This window comes from Ascaphus truei, chromosome 4, assembly GCF_040206685.1.
Source record: "Ascaphus truei isolate aAscTru1 chromosome 4, aAscTru1.hap1, whole genome shotgun sequence".
In the NCBI taxonomy this organism is placed as follows: Eukaryota; Metazoa; Chordata; class Amphibia; order Anura; family Ascaphidae; genus Ascaphus; species Ascaphus truei.
The window spans coordinates 9568934-9596524 of NC_134486.1; the positions used below are offsets into that span (position 1 = coordinate 9568934).

At 51.4% G+C, this 27591-nt stretch overlaps 1 protein-coding gene across 6 annotated transcripts in view; it reads right to left on the reverse strand.

Moving 5' to 3' along the window:
- LOC142492573 (DNA (cytosine-5)-methyltransferase 3A-like) overlaps positions 1-27591 on the reverse strand; it is a 348275-nt gene that overhangs the window by 60868 nt on the left and 259816 nt on the right. For all 6 annotated transcript variants that reach the window (XM_075595320.1, XM_075595319.1, XM_075595316.1 and 3 more), the window contains one exon: positions 1905-2117. In XM_075595320.1, coding sequence (XP_075451435.1) covers positions 1905-2117 — 213 coding nt within the window. The remainder of the gene's footprint in view (positions 1-1904; positions 2118-27591) is intronic.

Sequence of the window (27591 nt, forward strand, 5' to 3'; positions counted from 1 at the left end):
TGAACATCAGTTTAACAGTTTAAGTAAACATCAGTGTGCCCCCTTTGTACTTTAAGGGAAACCCATACAGCCATCCCAATTTAACATTGACCTCGGTTCCTTGGCCAGACACAACTAGGAGGTGGCAAGTCATGTTAGCCTGTCGATGCCCGTAATTGGGCTACCACTGACAGGTGGGAGCATGCTATTTAACCCCCAGTAACATCAATAACAACAATGTCTATGTAACTGTTCAAAAGGAGGGATCTTACGTTACAAACAGTATTTTGGCCCCAAAAATGAATTGCTCGTCAGTAATGGCAATGTAATCCCAACTCACAGGTCCTACACTACAGCAGGACTAGGGATCTTTACCTGGTCCAGTGACATGGAACATCACACGTTCTCTATTTCTCTCACTGCTATCTCCTCAATTTAAAGTCTGCTTTATACAGATCTCTTGGGGGAACAATGGAATGTCTTCAACAAACATGAAAGGTAACAATCCTCAAAAAACATAAGCAAGAACCCAATGTTGTTTTTGTAAACTCGCCCAAAGAATATATCACTTATCATTTTACCAGATGTAATGTTGGATTGTGACTTTCTATTTAAACATGACCGCAAAATACAACAAATACAGTACTGTACTAAACTATAATCTATTACAGTACACTATACGATACAGTACACTTCCTTTTCGATGTGTATTCATTCCTTCCTAGGACCAAAATGAACAAATGGTGGTGACACACTTACGTTGTTAAATCTAGGTCATTTACAGTACATCTTTCTACAAAAATTAGACCAATACGGGCATTTTAAGGATCTGACTGTATAAAGTCAGACCGGGCAATGGCACCACGACTGGCAGGAAACACCCATCGGCACATACATGTGCTTGTAAACATGATGAGCTGCGACATGAGAGAAGTCTGACTTCCTCTGTCTACTACCCTTTGTCAGCTGACACTGTGAGGGGAAGGGGAGTTTGCACTGGCAAGGCCCCTCTCTCTTCTCCTTTATTTGTATTGGATCTAACAGGAACTGCGTGGGCTACAGATTGTTTATCAAGTGTATTCTTCCCCCCCGCCCGCCCCCCTGATTTAGAGCTGATAAGAAAACTAATTTCCAAAGAGACCAAATCCAGCAAATGTTTGCTAAGTATGATAAGAGACAAACATCGAGTATGCACTCACTAAATGTAAGGTTATAGATATAATGCAGAGTAAGATGTCACCTGGGTGTTCAGGTGCGCAGGTGCGCAGATCCTGTGCCTTTACCGCGAGGCACCAAACGTCAGTACATCAGTAAAGAAAATGGATCAGCGCTCAACAACACCTCAAAAATAAATAATCATGTAACCAAAGCCAATTTGTATCTGGAGAGGCCAATTAATGTCGCAGCCGACCCGGAAGGGGCATATATACTAAGCGCGAGTGGTGCCGCGCGTGCCTGCCGCAGAGGCGATTTGTGGCCTAGGGGGAGATGCGACGGGGAGGCGTGGCTTTGACGTCACGGAGCTAGTTCGCCTGAGGGAAGGGTCACGGCCCAGAAACGTTGCACGTTGTCAGTATATGTATCCAAACTGTTAACATCCCCTGGGGCTCTGCTGGGTTATCGGATTGTTGTACACCCTGTGAGGGTCGCTCATTAAACAGCAGCAACGTGGCTGCTTGACACGTGGCTTTGGTTACATGATGCTTTATTTTTGTTCTTGATGTATTGTTGAGTGCTGATCCCTTTTCTTTGCTGATGCTCTAAGTATGATGACATTTAGTATATAGTGTGACTGTGGGATAACAAATAGAAAGCTGCAATGTCATCTAACAAGTGAGGCTGCTCCCAGAATCCAACACCCGAGGAAGGAAGACGTACGATTGCACATGTAACCCTCAATTACCCATCAACTTGGTCCCTCTCACCTCATACTCTGCCTCATCGTCCGCTGGCTTGGAGGCATTCTTATCCACGGTATCGGCCACCACAGGCTCAGGGGTGGTGGCCACGATGGGTGACGCAGGGTCCGTGAGCTGCTGGGAGGCGGGGGGGCTCGTCTCCTCCTCCTTCTGAGGATCCATCGACAGTGACTCTTCCATGGCGTTTATGACAGCGACCAGCTGCTGCTTCTTCTCAGCCTGGAGGGGACACAAGAGAGTCACCTGCGTGAGCGAGAAGGTTCATATGAAAGAGAGGGCCGTGAGCTCTTCGAAGCCTTCATAGGCTAATATTAAATAGTGGTACTGATTTCAGAACACATACACAAATCACACAAGCGCGATGGTGATCCGATTCATTCAAGTGTATGAAGGTGAAGGCATTGTTAGCTGTGTATTACCCCACTTCTCGCCTTACACTTAGGGTAAGCCCAACACTAGGGAAAGACAGTCTTGTGAGGTGGGTTAGGCTGGGTCCCCGATGGTCACACCTGTGCGTGCTGTGGCGTGCACGCCGCACAGCCATCTATGGGGTAGGCGCCAGTGGCTGTGTGTGGGCGCGCAAAGTGCTGTGACGCTTACGCTGACAGATATGCCCCATCATGCCCCTCTGCGCTCTCCCTAGATCTCCCCCTACAGACCGCGGCTGTAGTCTCTGCACGCGCCGCCATGCCGCCAGGCGCGCGTGCAGCAGGGAGGACTGGGGCCGTAGCCTTAGACTAGGACAGGGGGTGCGGGGCCGGCTTGATGGCCGTGCCATTGGTGCCACTGCACCTAGCCCCACGCTTAAGAGGCCCCGCGATCTTCCCCACAACATTTAAACTGATTGCCGGGGAGAGCACTGGGCCTTTGTAAGCTCTGGTTTCAGCTTTTTGGAGGTTAGTGCCCCCCTCCCCCCCCCAAGGTTTACGCTCGCCCCCCCCCCCCCCCCCACTTTCAACGTTAGCCGGTCTTTTTAATTTTTGCTGGTTTTGGACAGATCCAATGTGGTCATTCTCCCTCCAAATAGAGGTAAATGAGAATTTTAATCTGGCAGTGCTAATAACGGTCATGCCTTGAGGTGGCTGCAGGCTTGTAACGCTTTGGCCAAAGGGTTTAACTAAATGACCCTTTTTCAAGAAAATGTATAGGTATTTCCCTGTGTATTTTTGTCACATTGGATGTAGCGTTGGGCTGCTCTGTCTTTTGTTGTATACATTTGGTTACGCTCAGTGGCACTCCTTTTTAAGGAATAGAAGAGCACAGTCGGAGATTGTCTTTCAATTCGCCATTTCATTTTCAGGAGACAAAGCAAAAGATAAGTTTCAGGCCACAAACGGTAGTGCTGCTGATTGTGCTTTATCACAATTGTATGACATTCTATGGACAGTGTGCCTGTCAGCTCGGGGTGCAGTGCAGGGCTGCCTGTCAGCTCGGGGTGCAGTGCAGGGCTGCCTGACAGCTCGGGGTGCAGTGCAGAGCTGCCTGATAGCTTGGGGTGCAGTGCAGGGCTGCCTGACAGCTCGGGGTGCAGTGCAGGGCTGCCTGACAGCTCGGGGTGCAGTGCAGGGCTGCCTGACACCTCGGGGTGCAGTGCAGGGCTGCCTGACAGCTCGGGGTGCAGTGCAGAGCTGCCTGACAGCTTGGGGTGTAGTGCAGGGCTGCCTGTCAGCTTGGGGTGCAGTGCAGGGCTGCCTGTCAGCTCGGGGTGCAGTGCAGGGCTGCCTGACAGCTTGGGGTGCAGTGCAGGGCTGCCTGTCAGGTCGGGGTGCAGTGTAGTGCTGCCTGGCATGTGCCTGTCAGCTAGGGGTGCAGTGTAGGGCTGCCTGGCATGTGCCTGTCAGCAAGGGGTGCAGTGTAGGGCTGCCTGGCATGTGCTTCTCAGCTCGGGGTGCAGTGTAGGGCTGCCTGGCATGTGCTTCTCAGCTCGGGGTGCAGTGTAGGGCTGCCTGGCATGTGCTTCTCAGCTCGGGGTGCAGTGTAGGGCTGCCTGGCATGTGCCTGTCAGCTAGGGGTGCAGTGTAGGGCTGCCTAGCATGTGCTTCTCAGCTAGGGGTGCAGTGTAGGGCTGCCTAGTATGTGCTTCTTAGCTAGGGGTGCAGTGTAGGGCTGCCTGGCATGTGCTTCTCAGCTAGGGGTGCAGTGTAGGGCTGCCTGGCATGTGCTTCTCAGCTCGGGGTGCAGTGTAGGGCTGCCTGGTATGTGCCTGTCAGCTCGGGGTGCAGTGCAGGGCTGCCTGTCAGCTCGGGGTGCAGTGCGGGGCTGCCTGGCATGTGCCTGTCAGCTCGGGGTGCAGAGCAGGGCTGCCTGGCATGTGCTTGTCAACTCGGGGTGCAGTGCAGGGCTGCCTGGCATGTGCTTTTCAGCTCGGGGTGCAGTGCTGGGCTGCCTGGCATGTGCTTGTCAGCTCGGGGTGCAGTGCAGGGCTGCCTGGCATGTGCTTGTCAGCTCGGGGTGCAGTGCAGGGCTGCCTGTCAGCTCGGGGTGCAGAGCAGGGCTGCCTGGCATGTGCCTGTCAGCTCGGGGTGCAGTGCAGGGCTGCCTGGCACACAAGGGGTAAAGCAGCAGGTTTACAACATGAAACATACCCAGTGTCTACAAATAAGAACAATCCCCGAGCAATCGCTGTGTACCAGGACCAAGCAGTGTGACACTGTGTGAGTGCTCATTTGCATGTCATTACCCAGAATCCCTGGCTGCAGTGAAAGCGTTGCATGCTGAGACAATGGGGAGAGGATTGGGGTTGTGACCTGCCTGAGACGTGTGACCGTGCCCACACATGGGACTTGTATTTGCTGATAATGTTTACAAATTTAGAAAGCTATTACATAAAATAATAATATCGCTTGTGGGCAAATTCACAAGTCTCAGATAGGCCACAACCCCGCCTTCCCCCATTATCTCCTAGCATATAGCGCTTCCACTGCAGCAAGGGATTCTGGGTAATGACATGCCAATGAGCACAGTGTCACCTTTTACTTCTTGTAAAAAAAACAGCCATGAAACCCTTCCTGCCAGACCAACAACAAAGGGGTTACCTATGGCAAGGAAGGCGTCTCATGGCCGAGCGCTTCACTTCACTGCAGCTTTACCAGGCTGCTGCCCGCATTACATACCGGTCCTGGTCTGGAAACCAGCCTTGCAGCGGATCTGTGTCTCTTCATTGTGAAAGGAGTCACACCAGACTGCAACGGCAGTGACTTGTACCATAAAGAGGCCGCCCTCCCCTCCTTATAACTCATGAACTCCTCCTGACAGCCACCCCTGCTAACGCCTCCCCCCCACCTCTCTCCCCTCCCCCCCACCTCTCTCCCCTCCCGACACACATTCTGCAGGACACAGATACAATGTCTCATTCCAATGCTGCAGCGGCCCCACTCACCTAACCAGCAGCACCTATTCTGAAACCAGTTTTAGTAGTTGAAACACATATCTCTGCTTTTATTTACCATGCAGACCCTGGATAGGGGGGGGGGGATTGACAAACTTATTTGCTTCACCCCAATAATACAGTCATCAGATTTATCAACATTGCAGGAGGACGTGAGCGGCGGTTCCCCCTACTTTAATTTCTGTGCCTCGCTCCTAGACCAGGGGGTCTCCGGTGCTGAATTGCATTCATTTCAACTCTGGGGGGGGACCCCCGTGTTCCTGAGATACGGTGTGTCGTCCCCCCCCTCCCCCACCGTCGCACAGAGTATTTAAACCTCCATGACCACAGCTCCATCGCGGGCGTCTGCTTTTTGTCCGCGGCGTGGGGGACAGTAAATCTGGCTACATCTGTATTGTGATTCATTGTGGGAAGACAAGTTTTGGTATTTGTAGGTTTTTGTGTCAGACGCAGATTCATACCCTCCCCGACGTCAGGTAGCTGCACTCCAGTTCATTCTGACGTGACCGTTTTCTTCCTGGTTGAGGGGGTTATGTCTTTCATGTGTTTGGGGAGATCTCTTAGAACGGGCTCAGCTTGAGATAACCTCGCATGGCTGGAGGCAGGGATAACCCCCCTTGGTGGTAGCTCTTGAGGTCTGGAGTTGGCCGCCCCTGATCTAGCTCTATGAAAATGGAAGACCACCTAGAAACTGATGGTAAAAAAACCCACTACATGGCCATCCCAGTCTTTCCTACTGCTAGTGCCCCCGGGGGCAGATACAGGAGATCTAAGAATAGATGAGACATTTTTATTTTACAAAGGAAAGGTATACAGTTAGATATAGGGTGGGTGTTAATCCGGCGAGACATCCGATAGCCGTTACTGCAGAAGAAGAAGGGATTTGTATGATTTTGTTTCCACGAGAACCCAGTTTGAAATGTTTTTCTTGTATCTACTGTATCCCAAGCATCTTTTAATTCCTGGCTGCATGTGCCTCACCCGTTTCAGCTGGAAGGGTAATTACTGCATCTATTAATTGCAAAGAATGTACTGCACCATTAAATCAGCACACATCTGTCTCAGGACCCCTGCAATAATAACAAATAAAGAAACAAGAAGAAATGATAGTCTAGCACTCCAAACTTCGTTGCGGTGGCATATTTGTGGACACATGGGGTCTCTCCAAGGATGCCAAGTCACCCCACGTCCCATTTGCGGGTCACAATTTACACGAGTGTGGCAAAAGAGTGAACCGTGTGATCACGGCCTCGGAGACCTGGAATATTCCCCCATTGGAATTGGAATTACTCGAGCAGTTTACTCGTTGTTATAGGGATAAATGGCGAGCGATGTTTACCGAGGGACCGTGCTAATTATAAGCAGTGCTTACGGCAAAACAAAGTGCGTAGTAAATATGGCCCACAATGCTGCTCATTAACCTCCTTCCTGCCAAATACTCCTTCCTTCCTTATACGCCTACAGTATAATATATAGTGTATTTAACTGTGCATGCAATGTCTTGTATATAATGTATACCCCTTTTAACTCATTGTAACCGTGAATTTGTCATTATAACTCTGTGCCCAGGACATACGTGAAAACGAGAGGTAACTCTCAATGTATTACTTCCTGGTAAAACATTTTAGACTTAAATAAATAAATAAAGACCCCTGCCTGGCAATGAAGGGGGTAAGTGGGTGTCGGACCTGCTCACACTTAGAAATGTACCCATCTGGTTGAGAGAGCTTGGTGGAAATGATTGTTAACTGGTCACTGAGGGGGTGTTGCTGTTAACAGGACCCAAGGGTGTAGTACCTATCAGCCTCAGTATGCTGACTGCTCTGGCCTCAGGCCTCCACGGCAGAGCTGAGCGATGAGTATGAGACACTCCCGGCTGGATGGCGGGGAGCAGCGCCTACTGCTGTAGATGTCACACATTTAGCTCCAGGAGTCAAGTGAGAGAAGGTTCTCAGTCTGATTCAAGGCTAGTTTGGTTGCATGTCCTTAATTGGCTCTTCCATGATGCTGGATACATCATGCAGAGTATGCCAGGAGGCGATCATAGGCCTATCACATGGGCCTGACTACATGCTACTAATGGGAGCTTGGTCTACCAGCTACTGAGGCTGCACATCGTCAGCTGCCGTTGTATGGGGGGAAAGGAGCAATTCCCTTGGGGAAATATGGGAGCTGGGGCGGATTCCCAGAGCAGGACTGCTCCAATCTAATTCCAACACATACGTGAAAACGAGCGGTAACTCTCAATGTATTACTTCCTGGTAAAACATTTTATAAATAAATAATAACACATACTGATTGTTCCCAGCACTTCCGGGAGGACAAATATGGCTGTTGGCAAAATGTATTGCTGTAGATCCAATTAATAAGAGCGGCACTGGTCAACAGTGGCAGACTTTTGGCATTGTAGAGGTTAAAACATCCCGTTCCCTTTGCCATGGAATACTTAACATAAAGAAACTTTGGATTGATACACAAATAAACTGGGACAAGCAAATACCGTCTTTTCTGTGCGAGTTTGCAGCCCAGGGAGTTTGATAAATAACCTGCATTTGGGGATATGAATTAGGACGTCTCCTCAGCTGCTGAAGTGCTTTACCTTGCACCCCACTGTTTTATTCTCAGCAGTTAGACACGAGGGCATTTATCAGGCACATTCTGGGGCAACAGCTCTGCACCATGAGTTTATAGAAATCCCATTACAATCAACAGGATTTCTCCTTTGATACGCCTGTTGCAGTTCCTTTGGCCTCACAATTACACTACTCTTGCCTTGTTGGTTTGATAATGTGAGTTTTATCTGATAAATCCAAAGCTGTGTATTCCAAGACTTTTATCAGCCGAGAGACTTTGATAAATAATCCCTTTCATGTGTTACATTTTGAGAACAGTTGTGGATGCCGGTGGCGACTCGAGGCAGTAAGGTGAAACAGGTCCTCACTCCCAATGTTTTGCTTGCTTTGGATTATTTGATGCAGCGCAATACATGATAATATGAGTAACATATGTCAAAGGGCACTGTAAAGAAGAAATAAGGAATACAGCGTACAGACGTGGCCTGAAAGAATACAGTGCACAGACGTGGCCTGAAGGAATACAGTGCACAGACGTGGCCTGAAGGAATACAGTGCACAGACGTGGCCTGAAGGAATACAGTGCACAGACGTGGCCTGAAAGAATACAGTGCACAGACGTGGCCTGAAGGAATACAGTGCACAGACGTGGCCTGAAGGAATAGAGCGTACAGACGTGGCCTGAAGGAATACAGTGCACAGACGTGGCCTGAAAGAATACAGTGCACAGACGTGGCCTGAAGGAATACAGTGCACAGACGTGGCCTGAAGGAATACAGTGCACAGACGTGGCCTGAAGGAATACAGTGCACAGACGTGGCCTGAAGGAATACAGTGCACAGACGTGGCCTGAAGGAATACAGTGCACAGACGTGGCCTGAAGGAATACAGTGCACAGATGTGGCCTGAAGGAATACAGTGTACAAACGTGGCCTGAAGGAATAGTGTACAAACGTGGCCTGAAGGAATACAGTGCACAGACGTGGCCTGAAGGAATACAGTGTACAGATGTGGCCTGAAGGAATACAGTGTACAAACGTGGCCTGAAGGAATACAGTGCACAGACGTGGCCTGAAGGAATACAGTGTACAAACGTGGCCTGAAGGAATACAGTGTACAGACGTGGCCTGAAGGAATACAGTGTACAAACGTGGCCTGAAGGAATACAGTGCACAGACGTGGCCTGAAGGAATACAGTGCACAGACGTGGCCTGAAGGAATACAGTGCACAGACGTGGCCTGAAGGAATACAGTGTACAGATGTGGCCTGAAGGAATACAGTGCACAGACGTGGCCTGAAGGAATACAGTGTACAGATGTGGCCTGATTTCCACATGATCACAGTTTGCCAGGAAAGCAGGGCCAATGCAAGCGGTGTTTGCCGACAATTAAGCAGCCGCGTTCAAACATTGCTGGGAAAATGGGACGAGACATTTTCAACGGGAAAATCCCATAGCAAGAAAAAGGCTAGTCCTCTGTGTGTGCTGTGTGTGTGCTGTGTGTGTGCGCTCTGTGTGTTGTGTGCGCTCTGTGTGTGCTCTGTGTGTGCTCTGTGTGATCTGTTCTTGCAGCAGTGCGGCTGTAAGAAAGCGACCCAGTGACGGGGAACTGTTGCATCTGTACGTATTCCTGCCGGGAATCAGAGCAGTCATCCTCCCCCCCCCCCCCCCCCCCGCTCCAGGTATTCAGCCTCCCGGATTATCACAGGTGAGCGGATTCTGAGTAGGATGCAGAGCAATATTATTATTATACATACGGGTGTATCCGGGACCCTGCTGTGCGGGGGAGAATGGACGCTTGTCGCTCTGCGGTAGAAGCCCTGCACTTTAGGCGTAAATGATAGATCACCCGAAGCAGCTGTTCCAGTTGTTAACAGGGCAAAAATGTCTATTGATGTCTTCTGGGATATTAATCTGGCAGGGCCCCTAGTCTCGCTCCTCCCACGTGGAGGATCTTGCTGCGTTGCCCAGACGTGAACGCCATCCTGCTGGCCTCGGTAACAGCACTTCCAGACCGCTCTGTATATTAACCCTGCAATATGGGGCCTGTTTGTGACGTGTGAATCCTATGAGAAAATACACCGCTCCTGTTTGCTCACTGTGTACCTGGTGTCCAGCCCCTAGCTGCCCCGCTGCACACCCTCCTCATGGACAGGGTATAAGGATCATCTTCCCTACTCACAGTAAACCGTACACCTCTTATACTAACACCGAGGGTACGGTAACATGTGTAACCGTCTTAAGGGCCTGGCAGAGGGTCAGTGTATTATCACCACCCCGTTTCCTAATCCTTTCGGTTATCCTTCGGTCTTACAAATTCACAGTCACATATTGATTTCAAAATATTATTTACAGTTATTTACAATTCTAATGCAACCCCGCCCCCCCCCCAGATTGATAAAAGGACCCCTACTTCCAAGACGATTGTTTCCATTCGAGAAAGATGCAACGTCACGCCCCACAATGCCCTGCAGCTGTGGGTACAAAGCATTGTGGGAGGTGACTTCGGAAGCTCCTGCTGTGAGCAACATCTATATCCCCCACGCTACGCTGCAGATTGTGGCCTTACCAAGTGCGCAGTCCTCACCCGGGCTCAGGAACCCGCTATAGCAGGGGGCTCAACTCCAGTACTCAAGACACCAACAGGTCAGGTTCTCAGGATATCCCTGCTTCAGCACAGGTGGCTCAATCAGGTCCCTGCTTCAGCACAGGTGGCACAATCAAAGACTCAGTCTTTGACTGAGCTTCTGGTTTAGCCACCTGTGCTGAAGCAGGGACTGATTGAGCCACCTGTGCTAAATCAGGGATATCCTGACCAGTTGGGGGGAGGTGAGGGGGGGGTGTTTTAGCTTGAGGACTGGAGTTGAGCCCCCTATACTGCTGACCAACAGGTCAGGTTTACAGGATATCCCTGCTTCAGCACAGCTGGCTCAATCAGAGGCTCAGTCGATTGAGCCAGCTGTGCTGAAGCTGGAATATCCTGAAAACCTGACCTGTTGGTGGGGCTTGAGGACTGGATATGAGCCCCCTGTACACACACACCCCAATTTGCAGAGCTATGTAATGATGTCAGTATAGGGTGCTTCGCCGGACTGCGCCTAGAATATCCCTCTGCAGTAAACAGCTGCCCACATCTGCCCACCCCGCACTGGAGGTGGCAACAGCCGTGAGGAGCGGAGAATGTTGGACCGTTAATCCCACACTGTGGCAGCGGACAGGAGCACATGTACTCACAAGCAGCAGGCTTCATACGGACCCGGTGTCAGCTGCACACTGCATGCAGGGCATAAGGATCCCATGCGATACAGGCAGCGCTGACACTGCATGCAGGGCATAAGGATCCCATGCGATACAGGCAGCGCTGACACTGCATGCAGGGCATAAGGATCCCATGCGATACAGGCAGCGCTGACACTGCATGCAGGGCATAAGGATACCATGCGATACAGGCAGCGCTGACACTGCATGCAGGGCATAAGGATACCATGCGATACAGGCAGCGCTGACACTGCATGCAGGGCATAAGGATACCATGCGATACAGGCAGCGCTGACACTGCATGCAGGGCATAAGGATACCATGCGATACAGGCAGCGCTGACACTGCATGCAGGGCATAAGGATACCATGCGATACAGGCAGCGCTGACACTGCATGCAGGGCATAGAGACTTACAGGGAGATGTAAGGATCCCATGCGATACAGGCAGCGCTGACACTGCATGCAGGGCATAGAGACTTACAGGGAGATGTAAGGATCCCATGCGATACGGGCAGCGCTGACACTGCATGCAGGGCATAGAGACTTACAGGGAGATGTAAGGATCCCATGCGATACAGGCAGCGCTGACACTGCATGCAGGGCATAGAGACTTACAGGGAGATGTAAGGATCCCATGCGATACGGGCAGCGCTGACACTGCATGCAGGGCATAGAGACATACAGGGAGATGTAAGGATCCCATGCGATACGGGCAGCGCTGACACTGCATGCAGGGCATAGAGACATACAGGGAGATGTAAGGATCCCATGCGATACAGGCAGCGCTGACACTGCATGCAGGGCATAGAGACATACAGGGAGATGTAAGGATCCCATGCGATACGGGCAGCGCTGACACTGCATGCAGGGCATAGAGACATACAGGGAGATGTAAGGATCCCATGCGATACGGGCAGCGCTGACACTGCATGCAGGGCATAGAGACATACAGGGAGATGTAAGGATCCCATGCGATACAGGCAGCGCTGACACTGCATGCAGGGCATAGAGACATACAGGGAGATGTAAGGATCCCATGCGATACGGGCAGCGCTGACACTGCATGCAGGGCATAGAGACATACAGGGAGATGTAAGGATCCCATGCGATACAGGCAGCGCTGACACTGCATGCAGGGCATAGAGACTTACAGGGACATGTAAGGATCCCATGCGATACGGGCAGCGCTGACACTGCATGCAGGGCATAGAGACTTACAGGGAGATGTAAGGATCCCATGCGATACAGGCAGCGCTGACACTGCATGCAGGGCATAGAGACATACAGGGAGATGTAAGGATCCCATGCGATACAGGCAGCGCTGACACTGCATGCAGGGCATAGAGACATACAGGGAGATGTAAGGATCCCATGCGATACAGGCAGCGCTGACACTGCATGCAGGGCATAGAGACTTACAGGGAGATGTAAGGATCCCATGCGATACAGGCAGCGCTGACACTGCATGCAGGGCATAGAGACTTACAGGGAGATGTAAGGATCCCATGCGATACAGGCAGCGCTGACACTGCATGCAGGGCATAAGGATACCATGCGATACAGGCAGCGCTGACACTGCATGCAGGGCATAAGGATACCATGCGATAAAGGCAGCGCTGACACTGCATGCAGGGCATAGAGTCTTACAGGGAGATGTAAGGATCCCATGCGATACAGGCAGCGCTGACACTGCATGCAGGGCATAGAGACTTACAGGGACATGTAAGGATCCCATGCGATACAGGCAGCGCTGACACTGCATGCAGGGCATAGAGACATACAGGGAGATGTAAGGATCCCATGCGATACAGGCAGCGCTGACACTGCATGCAGGGCATAGAGTCTTACAGGGAGATGTAAGGATCCCATGCGATACAGGCAGCGCTGACACTGCATGCAGGGCATAGAGACTTACAGGGACATGTAAGGATCCCATGCGATACAGGCAGCGCTGACACTGCATGCAGGGCATAGAGACATACAGGGAGATGTAAGGATCCCATGCGATACGGGCAGCGCTCACACTGCATGCAGGGCATAGAGACTTACAGGGAGATGTAAGGATCCCATGCGATACAGGCAGCGCTGACACTGCATGCAGGGCATAGAGTCTTACAGGGAGATGTAAGGATCCCATGCGATACGGGCAGCGCTGACACTGCATGCAGGGCATAGAGACTTACAGGGAGATGTAAGGATCCCATGCGATACAGGCAGCGCTGACACTGCATGCAGGGCATAGAGACATACAGGGAGATGTAAGGATCCCATGCGATACAGGCAGCGCTGACACTGCATGCAGGGCATAGAGACATACAGGGAGATGTAAGGATCCCATGCGATACAGGCAGCGCTGACACTGCATGCAGGGCATAGAGACTTACAGGGAGATGTAAGGATCCCATGCGATACAGGCAGCGCTGACACTGCATGCAGGGCATAGAGACTTACAGGGAGATGTAAGGATCCCATGCGATACAGGCAGCGCTGACACTGCATGCAGGGCATAAGGATACCATGCGATACAGGCAGCGCTGACACTGCATGCAGGGCATAAGGCTACCATGCGATAAAGGCAGCGCTGACACTGCATGCAGGGCATAGAGTCTTACAGGGAGATGTAAGGATCCCATGCGATACAGGCAGCGCTGACACTGCATGCAGGGCATAGAGTCTTACAGGGAGATGTAAGGATCCCATGCGATACAGGCAGCGCTGACACTGCATGCAGGGCATAGAGACTTACAGGGACATGTAAGGATCCCATGCGATACAGGCAGCGCTGACACTGCATGCAGGGCATAGAGACATACAGGGAGATGTAAGGATCCCATGCGATACGGGCAGCGCTCACACTGCATGCAGGGCATAGAGACTTACAGGGAGATGTAAGGATCCCATGCGATACAGGCAGCGCTGACACTGCATGCAGGGCATAGAGTCTTACAGGGAGATGTAAGGATCCCATGCGATACGGGCAGCGCTGACACTGCATGCAGGGCATAGAGACTTACAGGGAGATGTAAGGATCCCATGCGATACAGGCAGCGCTGACACTGCATGCAGGGCATAGAGACATACAGGGAGATGTAAGGATCCCATGCGATACAGGCAGCGCTGACACTGCATGCAGGGCATAGAGACATACAGGGAGATGTAAGGATCCCATGCGATACAGGCAGCGCTGACACTGCATGCAGGGCATAGAGACTTACAGGGAGATGTAAGGATCCCATGCGATACAGGCAGCGCTGACACTGCATGCAGGGCATAGAGACTTACAGGGAGATGTAAGGATCCCATGCGATACAGGCAGCGCTGACACTGCATGCAGGGCATAAGGATACCATGCGATACAGGCAGCGCTGACACTGCATGCAGGGCATAAGGCTACCATGCGATAAAGGCAGCGCTGACACTGCATGCAGGGCATAGAGTCTTACAGGGAGATGTAAGGATCCCATGCGATACAGGCAGCGCTGACACTGCATGCAGGGCATAGAGACTTACAGGGACATGTAAGGATCCCATGCGATACAGGCAGCGCTGACACTGCATGCAGGGCATAGAGACATACAGGGAGATGTAAGGATCCCATGCGATACAGGCAGCGCTGACACTGCATGCAGGGCATAGAGTCTTACAGGGAGATGTAAGGATCCCATGCGATACAGGCAGCGCTGACACTGCATGCAGGGCATAGAGACTTACAGGGAGATGTAAGGATCCCATGCGATACAGGCAGCGCTGACACTGCATGCAGGGCATAAGGATACCATGCGATACAGGCAGCGCTGACACTGCATGCAGGGCATAAGGATACCATGCGATAAAGGCAGCGCTGACACTGCATGCAGGGCATAGAGTCTTACAGGGAGATGTAAGGATCCCATGCGATACAGGCAGCGCTGACACTGCATGCAGGGCATAGAGACTTACAGGGACATGTAAGGATCCCATGCGATACAGGCAGCGCTGACACTGCATGCAGGGCATAGAGTCTTACAGGGAGATGTAAGGATCCCATGCGATACAGGCAGCGCTGACACTGCATGCAGGGCATAGAGACTTACAGGGACATGTAAGGATCCCATGCGATACAGGCAGCGCTGACACTGCATGCAGGGCATAGAGACATACAGGGAGATGTAAGGATCCCATGCGATACGGGCAGCGCTCACACTGCATGCAGGGCATAGAGACTTACAGGGAGATGTAAGGATCCCATGCGATACAGGCAGCGCTGACACTGCATGCAGGGCATAGAGTCTTACAGGGAGATGTAAGGATCCCATGCGATACGGGCAGCGCTGACACTGCATGCAGGGCATAGAGTCTTACAGGGAGATGTAAGGATCCCATGTGATACAGGCAGCGCTGACACTGCATGCAGGGCATAGAGACATACAGGGAGATGTAAGGATCCCATGCGATACAGGCAGCGCTGACACTGCATGCAGGGCATAGAGTCTTACAGGGAGATGTAAGGATCCCATGCGATACAGGCAGCGCTGACACTGCATGCAGGGCATAGAGACTTACAGGGAGATGTAAGGATCCCATGCGATACAGGCAGCGCTGACACTGCATGCAGGGCATAAGGATACCATGCGATACAGGCAGCGCTGACACTGCATGCAGGGCATAAGGATACCATGCGATAAAGGCAGCGCTGACACTGCATGCAGGGCATAGAGTCTTACAGGGAGATGTAAGGATCCCATGCGATACAGGCAGCGCTGACACTGCATGCAGGGCATAGAGACTTACAGGGACATGTAAGGATCCCATGCGATACAGGCAGCGCTGACACTGCATGCAGGGCATAGAGACATACAGGGAGATGTAAGGATCCCATGCGATACGGGCAGCGCTCACACTGCATGCAGGGCATAGAGACTTACAGGGAGATGTAAGGATCCCATGCGATACAGGCAGCGCTGACACTGCATGCAGGGCATAGAGTCTTACAGGGAGATGTAAGGATCCCATGCGATACGGGCAGCGCTGACACTGCATGCAGGGCATAGAGTCTTACAGGGAGATGTAAGGATCCCATGTGATACAGGCAGCGCTGACACTGCATGCAGGGCATAGAGTCTTACAGGGAGATGTAAGGATCCCATGCGATACAGGCAGCGCTGACACTGCATGCAGGGCATAGAGACATACAGGGAGATGTAAGGATCCCATGCGATACAGGCAGCGCTGACACTGCATGCAGGGCATAGAGTCTTACAGGGAGATGTAAGGATCCCATGCGATACAGGCAGCGCTGACACTGCATGCAGGGCATAGAGTCTTACAGGGAGATGTAAGGATCCCATGCGATACAGGCAGCGCTGACACTGCATGCAGGGCATAGAGTCTTACAGGGAGATGTAAGGATCCCATGCGATACAGGCAGCGCTGACACTGCATGCAGGGCATAGAGACATACAGGGAGATGTAAGGATCCCATGCGATACGGGCAGCGCTCACACTGCATGCAGGGCATAGAGACTTACAGGGAGATGTAAGGATCCCATGCGATACAGGCAGCGCTCACACTGCATGCAGGGCATAGAGACTTACAGGGAGATGTAAGGATCCCATGCGATACAGGCAGCGCTGACACTGCATGCAGGGCATAAGGATACCATGCGATAAAGGCAGCGCTGACACTGCATGCAGGGCATAGAGTCTTACAGGGAGATGTAAGGATCCCATGCGATACAGGCAGCGCTGACACTGCATGCAGGGCATAGAGACTTACAGGGACATGTAAGGATCCCATGCGATACAGGCAGCGCTGACACTGCATGCAGGGCATAGAGACATACAGGGAGATGTAAGGATCCCATGCGATACGGGCAGCGCTCACACTGCATGCAGGGCATAGAGACTTACAGGGAGATGTAAGGATCCCATGCGATACAGGCAGCGCTGACACTGCATGCAGGGCATAGAGTCTTACAGGGAGATGTAAGGATCCCATGCGATACGGGCAGCGCTGACACTGCATGCAGGGCATAGAGTCTTACAGGGAGATGTAAGGATCCCATGTGATACAGGCAGCGCTGACACTGCATGCAGGGCATAGAGTCTTACAGGGAGATGTAAGGATCCCATGCGATACAGGCAGCGCTGACACTGCATGCAGGGCATAGAGACATACAGGGAGATGTAAGGATCCCATGCGATACAGGCAGCGCTGACACTGCATGCAGGGCATAGAGTCTTACAGGGAGATGTAAGGATCCCATGCGATACAGGCAGCGCTGACACTGCATGCAGGGCATAGAGTCTTACAGGGAGATGTAAGGATCCCATGCGATACAGGCAGCGCTGACACTGCATGCAGGGCATAGAGTCTTACAGGGAGATGTAAGGATCCCATGCGATACAGGCAGCGCTGACACTGCATGCAGGGCATAGAGACTTACAGGGAGATGTAAGGATCCCATGCGATACAGGCAGCGCTCACACTGCATGCAGGGCATAGAGACTTACAGGGAGATGTAAGGATCCCATGCGATACAGGCAGCGCTGACACTGCATGCAGGGCATAGAGACATACAGGGAGATGTAAGGATCCCATGCGATACAGGCAGCGCTGACACTGCATGCAGGGCATAGAGACATACAGGGAGATGTAAGGATCCCATGCGATACAGGCAGCGCTGACACTGCATGCAGGGCATAGAGACATACAGGGAGATGTAAGGATCCCATGCGATACAGGCAGCGCTGACACTGCATGCAGGGCATAGAGTCTTACAGGGAGATGTAAGGATCCCATGCGATACGGGCAGCGCTGACACTGCATGCAGGGCATAGAGACATACAGGGAGATGTAAGGATCCCATGCGATACGGGCAGCGCTGACACTGCATGCAGGGCATAGAGACATACAGGGAGATGTAAGGATCCCATGCGATACGGGCAGCGCTGACACTGCATGCAGGGCATAGAGACTTACAGGGAGATGTAAGGATCCCATGCGATACGGGCAGCGCTGACACTGCATGCAGGGCATAGAGACTTACAGGGAGATGTAAGGATCCCATGCGATACAGGCAGCGCTGACACTGCATGCAGGGCATAGAGACTTACAGGGAGATGTAAGGATCCCATGCGATACGGGCAGCGCTGACACTGCATGCAGGGCATAGAGTCTTACAGGGAGACAAAGGGCCACATATACGAATCAGTGCTAAGCTTTAACGCATAGTGCTGACATTTAAAGATGCAGTTTCCCCCTTTAATATGCGCATCATTACAATCCACACACCGATAAGTAATTAGCCAAGTTGCTGATCGATCGGCGAAGATTCAGCTCGGGGGTTCACTAAATGGCTGTCAGTGCCGCAGAAGAGAACCAAAGATGCAAATTCTGTGGGGAAGATCATGTGACCAGCCAGTCACTAGATACAATTGGGGTACTGTTAGAGAGGGCATGGCTCAAAAAGGGATGTGCCAGAGCCTGTTGCAGAAGAGGAAGGGGATGTGACTTTGTAAATGGTTGCTATAGAAACAATGTTATTCATAGTGGTTTAAAAAAAAATGCTACAAGTATTTTCTCATAGTACAGAACTGATTTATTTAAAAAAAAAAAAAAAAACACAGCCCCCCAGCCTCCCCCTCTCAGCCCCCCAGCGCCTCCCCATTTCAGCCCCCCCGGGCCTCCCCCTCTCAGCCCCCCGGCCTCCCCCTTTCAGCCCCCCCGGGCCTCCCCCTCTCAGCCCCCCGGCCTCCCCCTCTCAGCCCCCCGGCCTCCTCCTGTCAGACCCCTGGCCTCCCCCTTTCAGCCCCCCCGGGCCTCCCCCTTTCAGCCCCCCCGGGCCTCCCCCTATCAGCCCCCCGGCCTCCCCCTCTCAGACCCCCGGCCTCCCCCTCTCAGCCCCCCGGGCCTCCCCCTCTCAGCCCCCCGGCCTCCCCCTCTTAGCCCCCCACCCTCTTCCTCTCAGATCCCCGGCCTCCTCCTGTCACAGCCCCCCACCCTCCTCCTCTCAGATCCCCGGCCCCCTCCTCTGAGACCCCCTCTCATAGACAATTATTTTTCTCCAAAGAAGAATTGAAGTTCAACTTGAAGGAAAGCAGCGGTGCGGCGGCGGCAGAAGGCGGCGGCCGGAGGACCATGGCGGCAGTAGGGAGCAGTGATGGAGCCCAGCCCATCAAATACCGGAAGTTGTAACTGACTTGCGGGTCATGATCACTGCCATGGCCCTGTGCAGCCGCCAGCCCCTCCTCCTGCCACCGCCACCGCCGCACCGCTCTACTCCATAAAGTTCAACTTCAACTTTCTTTGGGGGAAAAAGAATAATTGTGGCGTTTTTAGACATTTAAAAATTCCTCCCGGACAGCGATTTAAGGAGCAAAAATCCAGATATATCCGGGAAAATCCGGACATATCGTAACCCTAAATCATCGTTCCGCTTGGTTAACTGGACGCCAAGTCATAACGGCTATTCCCATTAACTGGACGCCAAGTCATAACGGCTATCCCCAAAGGTGCTTAGCGCTGTGATGTCCTCGCGTTCACCTGAAAAGCAGCGGGTTGCTAACTTTAACGCCCACCTGGCTTAGTGTATGCAAATCCTATGCTAATTAACCTCACAGCGGAGATCCTCAGGCCGCTGTTCATGTTAGCACATGGGAAGAAAGCTACGATGTTTAGCACCTTCCTAAACCTGGCATTGTATCCAGACCTTGATTATCATTGTGTTATTTATGGGAAGAGCCTAAAAGCAATGTACTGTAATGCGTATAGAACTTAACCCTTTCATTACAAAAAGTTACGTGTCATATATATATATATATATATATATATATATAAATATATATATGTATATATATATATACACATTATGGATCATATAAATGTCTGAAACACAAAATATAATACAGTAGAGTCCCAGTTATATGACTTTTGTTAACCGACACTCCGCTTTATCCGTCAACCCCCCCTTCTCACTTACTGACGGCAGAAGAAGAGGCTGCAAACCACAGGAGCGGCACCGGAGGAAGACAGCTGGCGTCCGGAGAAGAGGACCATGTCAGCAGAGGAATGGAGTTCAGATAGCGGGCGGCAGCAGGCAGGAGAAGACCATGAGACCCTCTGTTCAGATAGGAGAAGGGCCGGGGAGGAGCGCGCTGTAACACCAGAAGTCAGACAACGGTCAAGTTCCGGTGTTACAGCGCGCTCCCCCCCGGCCGTTCTCCTATGTGAACAGAGGGTCTGATGGTCTTCTCCTGCCTGCTGCCGCCACCGCTCCCGCTGTCTTAACTCCATTCCTCCGCTGACATGGTCCTCTTCTCCGGCCGCCAGCTGTCTTCCTCCAGTTCCGATCCTGTGATTTGCAGTCATCCTCTTCTGCCGCCGTTAAGGGAGAAGGGGGGGAGATAATACTTTCCGTATTATCCGTCATTTTCGGTTATCCGCCACGGTATCGGCCCCGTTTGGGTCGGATAACCGAAATTCTACTGCATGTGTTTTAGTGATTAAAGTAATCTGTTTGTGTCATCTAATACTATATATACTGTAATCATGACTGCATTACATATGGGTGTACAATAATGTGGATCCATACATATATCTCTACAATAATAATTCAATAACTTTTAATAATGTACAAAGAAATTAAATGAAGGGCACTATAAATAATGAAAAAATTTAAAAATAATACAATTATCCAAATTAAAGCAATAATTGCATTCGCTTCAGGAACCGCACGAGTAATGCGTTTTTACACGTGTTAAAGTTCTGCCAATGTGCGTGCGCAGTGTATGCGTTAAACGCGTCTCTGCTCCGTTACAAGCACGGCGATTTTTTATTAACGGACGTCATTTTTGCATCTTATTCACTTTGAGGATCCCCGTTAATATGAAGAAAAACAACGCCCACTCCCAATTTCTGAAACGCTCATCATTGGTGCAAAAGTCACGGCCTTCTGTGGGCCTACGCCCTAGTGCCGAGGTGAGCAACGGCAGTCCTCAAGGGCCAGCAACAGATCGGGTTTTCAGGATATCCCTGCTTCAGCACAGGGGGCTCAATCAGATTGGCGTTGCCCACCTCTGCATTAGTGCCTTAGCACTGCTTTAGCAAATCTAGGCCCCCATTATATTTGGCTGTAAAATGTATCAGGTTTCTACTTTCTCCCTGGAGAAAGTGCCCTCAAGCCTGCCCCTGCGAGGTTACCACAGACCCCTCCTTTTCCTCCTTACAGCAGCTGTATACCCGCTCTAGCCTCCGTAATGTGCCCACTGTAAGCAGGACCACTCCTCCACAGCTAGGAGTGAGGCCTGGTCACCTTGCAGAACAGCCTCGTGCAGATGTGTGTGGGACGTGACCCTTTCCCACACTCTCCGTCTGGCGCTGCGAGTCATGCGAGGCTGTCTTCTCAGATGGGGCACGGGCAGCTGCTCCGTACCAAGAGGACCGCTCCATTGTCCGTGACCAAAGGCAACCCTCAATTTCCCCTCCTCGCCTGCGGCCTGGAGAATGTACGTCTTGTTTGGGAGGATTCACCCCTCCAGGTTCCTAGGATTGTTTCCGTGCCGCTGACACTGTGTATTAAGTACCTCAGCAGATCACATAATAATAATTTTTTTTAAATAGCGCTTTTTTCGCAATAGCACTCACAGCGCGTCACAGTTACAGTACAGCGCGCGGTACGCAGCACACAGGAATGTTACACACCCTGCCCCGTGGAGCTTACAATCAATGTTTTTGGTGCCTGAGGCACAGGGAGATAAAGTGACTTGGCCAAGGAGGTGACATCGGGATTGGAACCAGGTTCCCCTGCTTCACACTCAGTTTCACTGTTTAGAGAGTCAGTGTCTTTACTCCTTCTCCCGGTGGCTGTATTTAAGACTTCAATCCAAGTTCGGGCCAAATTGAGCTCATGAAAGTCAAGTACAGTAGACGTATGTCCATAAGTAGAACTATTTAGAAATGATCATTTTTTAAACGTAACTTCTCCATGGTAACGAAGGCTGTGCTGGTTTTCCTCATCTTTACCTAATCTATTCTGTGGGACTCTGTATCTATAAGCAAACTGATACCAGGAAAGAAAGAGCGAGGCCTTCTGCCTGTGTTATAACTGAAGCCACGCCAGAGACTGACACACGCGTGACAACACATTATAAGTGCATTAAAAACAGGAGAACAGAGAAGTAGCGGCTCAGTGACTGAGAACAACGACACGGAGTGTGAAGCAGGGGAACATGGTTCCATCCCCAGTGTCGGCTCCTTGTGACCTTGGGCAAGTCACGTTATCTCCCTGTGCCTCAGGCACCAAAACATAGATTGTAAGCTCTATGGGACTGTGTCTATAACTTTCCTATGTGCTGCGTACCGCACGCTATACTGTAACTGTGACGCGCTTTAAATCAAGTTGGGAGAAAATAACATTATTTCATGTAGCTCTTATTTCTATTATTATTAAAAAGGTTAATAAAAATACAGTAAAAAAATGATGAAAAGTTCAATGCATTGTGCTGTTATTATCATGGTAGTCTGCATACACTTATGCAATATTGGAGCGAGATGAGGGAAAGTGTAATGTTAGTCAGTATCTTTGCCCCACATGCGCCAGCTCACGATCTGAGGAGTGTCAGTGGGAGAAGTTACAGGATACACACATTATAATGGTATATATCAAACTGTGCCATGTTTACAAATCTGCACCAGACGTAGGAAACTGGAGAGCTGAACCTGGTATGTGATATGGGATATATAACTGGAGAGCTGAGCCTGATATGTGATATGGGGTATATAACTGGAGAGCTGAGCCTGATATGGGATATGGGGTATATAACTGGAGAGCTGAGCCTGGTATGTGATATGGGGTATATAACTGGAGAGCTGAACCTGGTATGTGATATGGGGTATATAACTGGAGTGCTGAGCCTGGTATGTGATATGGGGTATATAACTGGAGTGCTGAGCCTGGTATGTGATATGGGGTATATAACTGGAGAGCTGTACCTGGTATGTGATATGGGATATATAACTGGAGAGCTGAGCCTGATATGGGATATGGGATATATAACTGGAGAGCTGAGCCTGATATGGGATATGGGGTATATAACTGGAGAGCTGAGCCTGATATGGGATATGGGATATATAACTGGAGAGCTGAGCCTGGTATGTGATATGGGGTATATAACTGGAGAGCTGAGCCTGATATGTGATATGGGGTATATAACTGGAGAGCTGAGCCTGATATGGGATATGGGGTATATAACTGGAGTGCTGAGCCTGGTATGTGATATGGGGTATATAACTGGAGAGCTGAGCCTGGTATGTGATATGGGGTATATAACTGGAGAGCTGAGCCTGGTATGTGATATGGGGTATATAACTGGAGAGCTGAGCCTGATATGTGATATGGGGTATATAACTGGAGAGCTGAGCCTGATATGGGATATGGGGTATATAACTGGAGTGCTGAGCCTGGTATGTGATATGGGGTATATAACTGGAGAGCTGAGCCTGATATGTGATATGGGGTATATAACTGGAGAGCTGAGCCTGATATGGGATATGGGGTATATAACTGGAGAGCTGAGCCTGGTATGTGATATGGGGTATATAACTGGAGAGCTGAGCCTGGTATGTGATATGGGGTATATAACTGGAGAGCTGAGCCTGGTATGTGATATGGGGTATATAACTGGAGAGCTGAGCCTGGTATGTGATATGGGATATGGGATATATAACTGGAGAGCTGTACCTGGTATGTGATATGGGATATATAACTGGAGAGCTGAGCCTGGTATGTGATATGGGGTATATAACTGGAGAGCTGAGCCTGGTATGTGATATGGGGTATATAACTGGAGAGCTGAGCCTGGTATGTGATATGACGTATATAACTGGAGAGGTAAGCTCGTTACATACAGCCCAAACCCGTTATAGCGCGATCCGCTACAACGCCGATCCGCTACAACGCCGATCCGCTTATAACGCGGTCTGAGAGTGGTTCCCGATTCACGCACGCACGCACGCACACACACACACACACACACACACAATTTTACCATGCAGGAATCAAACCCATGACTCTTCACACACTGGTAGCGATTCTGTAGCTGCTACACCGTAGGATTGGTGTGATGTCATTGACTCTATGAACAAACTTAACTTGTACTGCACAGTGCTGAAAGGTAGTGCTGAAAGGCAGTACTGTGTAATAGAAGTTAAGTTTGTTCATAGAGTCAATGACTTCCCACCAATCCAATGGTGTCACCCTTCATACACTAGTAGCAAATCTGTAGCTGCTACACCATAGGATTGGTGTGATGTAATTGACTCTATGAACAAACTTAACTTCTACTGCACAGTACTGAAAGGCAGTACCTTGGAGATGTGCGGCGTGCACGTGGACGCAGCCTGACAAAGCAGGGAGACAGCTGCAGAGAGGAGAGAGCTGCAGAGAGGAGAGAGCTGCAGAGAGGAGAGAGCTGCAGCAGCCGGGTAAGTCCTCGCGCGGCGGCCATTTCGCGATCCCGGTTATAACGAGATCTCATTATGTGGACCCCGAGCACCACGTTATAACGGGTTCAGCTGTATAGATAGATAGATAGATAGATAGATAGATAGATAGAGATAAATGTGTATGTGTATGTAAATGTGTATGGAGAGAGAGAGAGAGAGAGAGAGAGAGAGAGAGAGAGAGAGAGAGAGAGAGAGAGAGAGAGAGAGAGAGAGAGAGAGAGAGAGAGAGAGAGTGAGAGAGTGAGAGAGTGAGAGAGTGAGAGAGTGAGAGAGTGAGAGAGTGAGAGAGTGAGAGAGTGAGAGAGAGAGAGAGATCTGATATATATATATATATATATAGAGAGAGATATCTCTCTTTTATATCTCCAAATCTCTTTTTATATCTGAAGAGGCGAGCTGGTTAAATATGATATAACTGGGGAGGCGAGTTATATATGATATGACGTATATAACTAGAGATGTATGCTCGTTATAAATTATATGGCGCATATAACTGGAGAGGCGAGCTTGTTCTATATGTTATGCTGTAAAGTGACTGGAGAGGTAAGCTTGTTATACTGTATATGATGTGGTGTATAAATAACTTGGAAGGCGAGATCGTTAAATATGATATGTTGTATATATAACTGGAGAGGTAAGCTCATTATATACGACTAGCTGATAAACCCGGAGTTGCCCGGGATTTAATTTTCCCGCTCCCCCTCGCTTTCCGCTCCCCCCCCCCTTCACAGCTGCGTCCCGCCCCCCCCCACCACGTTCACATGTCCGCTTTCCCCCCCTTTCACAGCTCCATTTCCCCCCCCCCCATCCACAGCTGTGATTTCCCCCCCCCTTCACATCTCCAATTCCCCCCCTCCATAGCTCGGCGGCAGCGGGTCACTGAGGGGGGCGGCCGGGATTCCCCCCCCCTTCCCTTGACAGATAGCCGCTGGCTCCCTGGGTGGGCAGGAGGGTTGTAGTCCCCCCCCCCCTTCAGAGCTTAGCAGCGGTGGGTCACCTTTGGTTAGTTATTTCCTCCCACCCCCCACTTCAGAACTCGGCAGCAGTGGCTCACTGGAGGGCGGGAGGGTTGTGATTCCCCCTTTTTAGCACACAACTTCAACGTAACTGTTTTCTTATTGTCATACAGAAAAAAAGATTACAATGCAACATGTTTATTTTTATATTTTCCACAAAAGACAGGTGACTGAGTGGGTGACAGTGACTTGACAGTGGGTGGGTGAGTGACTGAGTGGGTGACTGAGTGGGTGACTGAGTGGGTGGGTGACTGAGTGGGTGGGTGACTGAGTGGGTGGGTGACTGAGTGGGTGGGTGACTGACTGGGTGGGTGACTGACTGGGTGGGTGACTGACTGGGTGGGTGACTGACTGGGTGGGTGACTGACTGGGTGGATGACTGACTGGGTGGATGACTGACTGGGTGGATGACTGACTGGGTGGATGACTGACTGGGTGGATGACTGACTGGGTGGATGACTGACTGGGTGGATGACTGACTGGGTGGATGACTGACTGGGTGGGTGACTGACTGGGTGGGTGACTGACTGGGTGGGTGGGTTGGGTGACTGACTGAGTGGGTGGGTTGACTGACTGAGCGGGTGACTGACTGACTGGGTGGGTGGGTTGGGTGACTGAGTTGACCGAGTGGGTGGGTGGATTGACTGACTGACTGACTGGGTGGGTGACTTACTGGGTGGGTGGATGACTGACTGAGTGGGTGACTGACTGTGTGACTGAGTGGGTGGGTGACTGACTGACTGGGTGGTGGGGTGAGTGGGTGTTTGGGGGGAGTGGAGGGACTGACTTGTGACTGACTGGGTGACTGACTGAGTCTGACAGACTGGGTGGGTGGGTGGTTTGGGTGACTGACTGACTGACTGGGTGACTGACTGACTGACTGGGTGGGTGACTGACTTTGGGTGGGTGACTGACTGGGTGGGTGGGTGACTGACTGACTGACTGACTGGGTGGGTGACTGACTTTGGGTGGGTGACTGACTGGGTGGGTGGGTGACTGACTGACTGACTGGGTGGGTGGGGGGAGGAAGGTGAAGGGGGGAGGGAGGTGAAGGGGGGGTTGGGAGGTGAAGGGGGAGGTGAAGGGGGTGTGGTGAAGGGGGTGGTGAAGGGGGGGTGGTGAAGGGGGGTGGTGGTGAAGGGAGGGGGGTGGTGAAGGGGGGGAGAGGGAGGTGAAAGGGTGGGGGTTAAGTGACAATTAATGTATCCTGTGGCCGCTTGCTCCCCCGTCCGGCCGTTCCCCCGCTGTCTTGGCTGGTCGTTCGTTCACCCCCCCACCCCCGTAACCTTCCGTCTGCTGGGGATGTTCATCAGATGGAGGTGCGTGCACGCAGCGTGCGCTCCCCCGCGGATCTGAGGCGGGAGGCAGCGTGTTTGCAATTGGTGTGGTACAGGTGAGGGGGGTGGGCTGCCCGCTCCCGCTCCCCCTCCCGGCCGTCCGCTTCCCCGCTTGGTCCCGGCCGCTCGCTCCTACGTTTGCCCGCTTTCTCTACCGGCCGTCCGCTCCGCCGCTTGAGGCGGGAGGCGCTGGGGTGTGAGGCGGTGGCCTTGCGGCAGGGGTGTGAGCTGGGAGGCAAGGCGGGAAGAGAGGCTGGAGGTGCAGGGGTTTGAGCTGGGAGGGGAGGCGCAGGGGTTTGAGGCGGCAGGGGTGTGAGCTGGGAGGGGAGGGTGTAGGCGCAGGGGTGTGAGGCAGCGGTTTAGTTACTTACTTGTGCGGGAGGTGGTGGGGGGTGGTGGTGTGTGTGTCTGTGTTAGACTACACCGGCCAATGACAGGTGTGCAGGGGCGTGCCAAGGGAGCCATCTCATTGGCCCTAGGCGGAGTGACAGGCCAAAGGTCCAATGTGATTGCCCCTAGACACAGGGACATACAATGGTTTCAAAATATATATATATATATAGATATGCTTTATACTATATGACAGGAGAGGCGAGCTTGTTATATATGGTATGGCATATATGACTGGAGAGGCAAA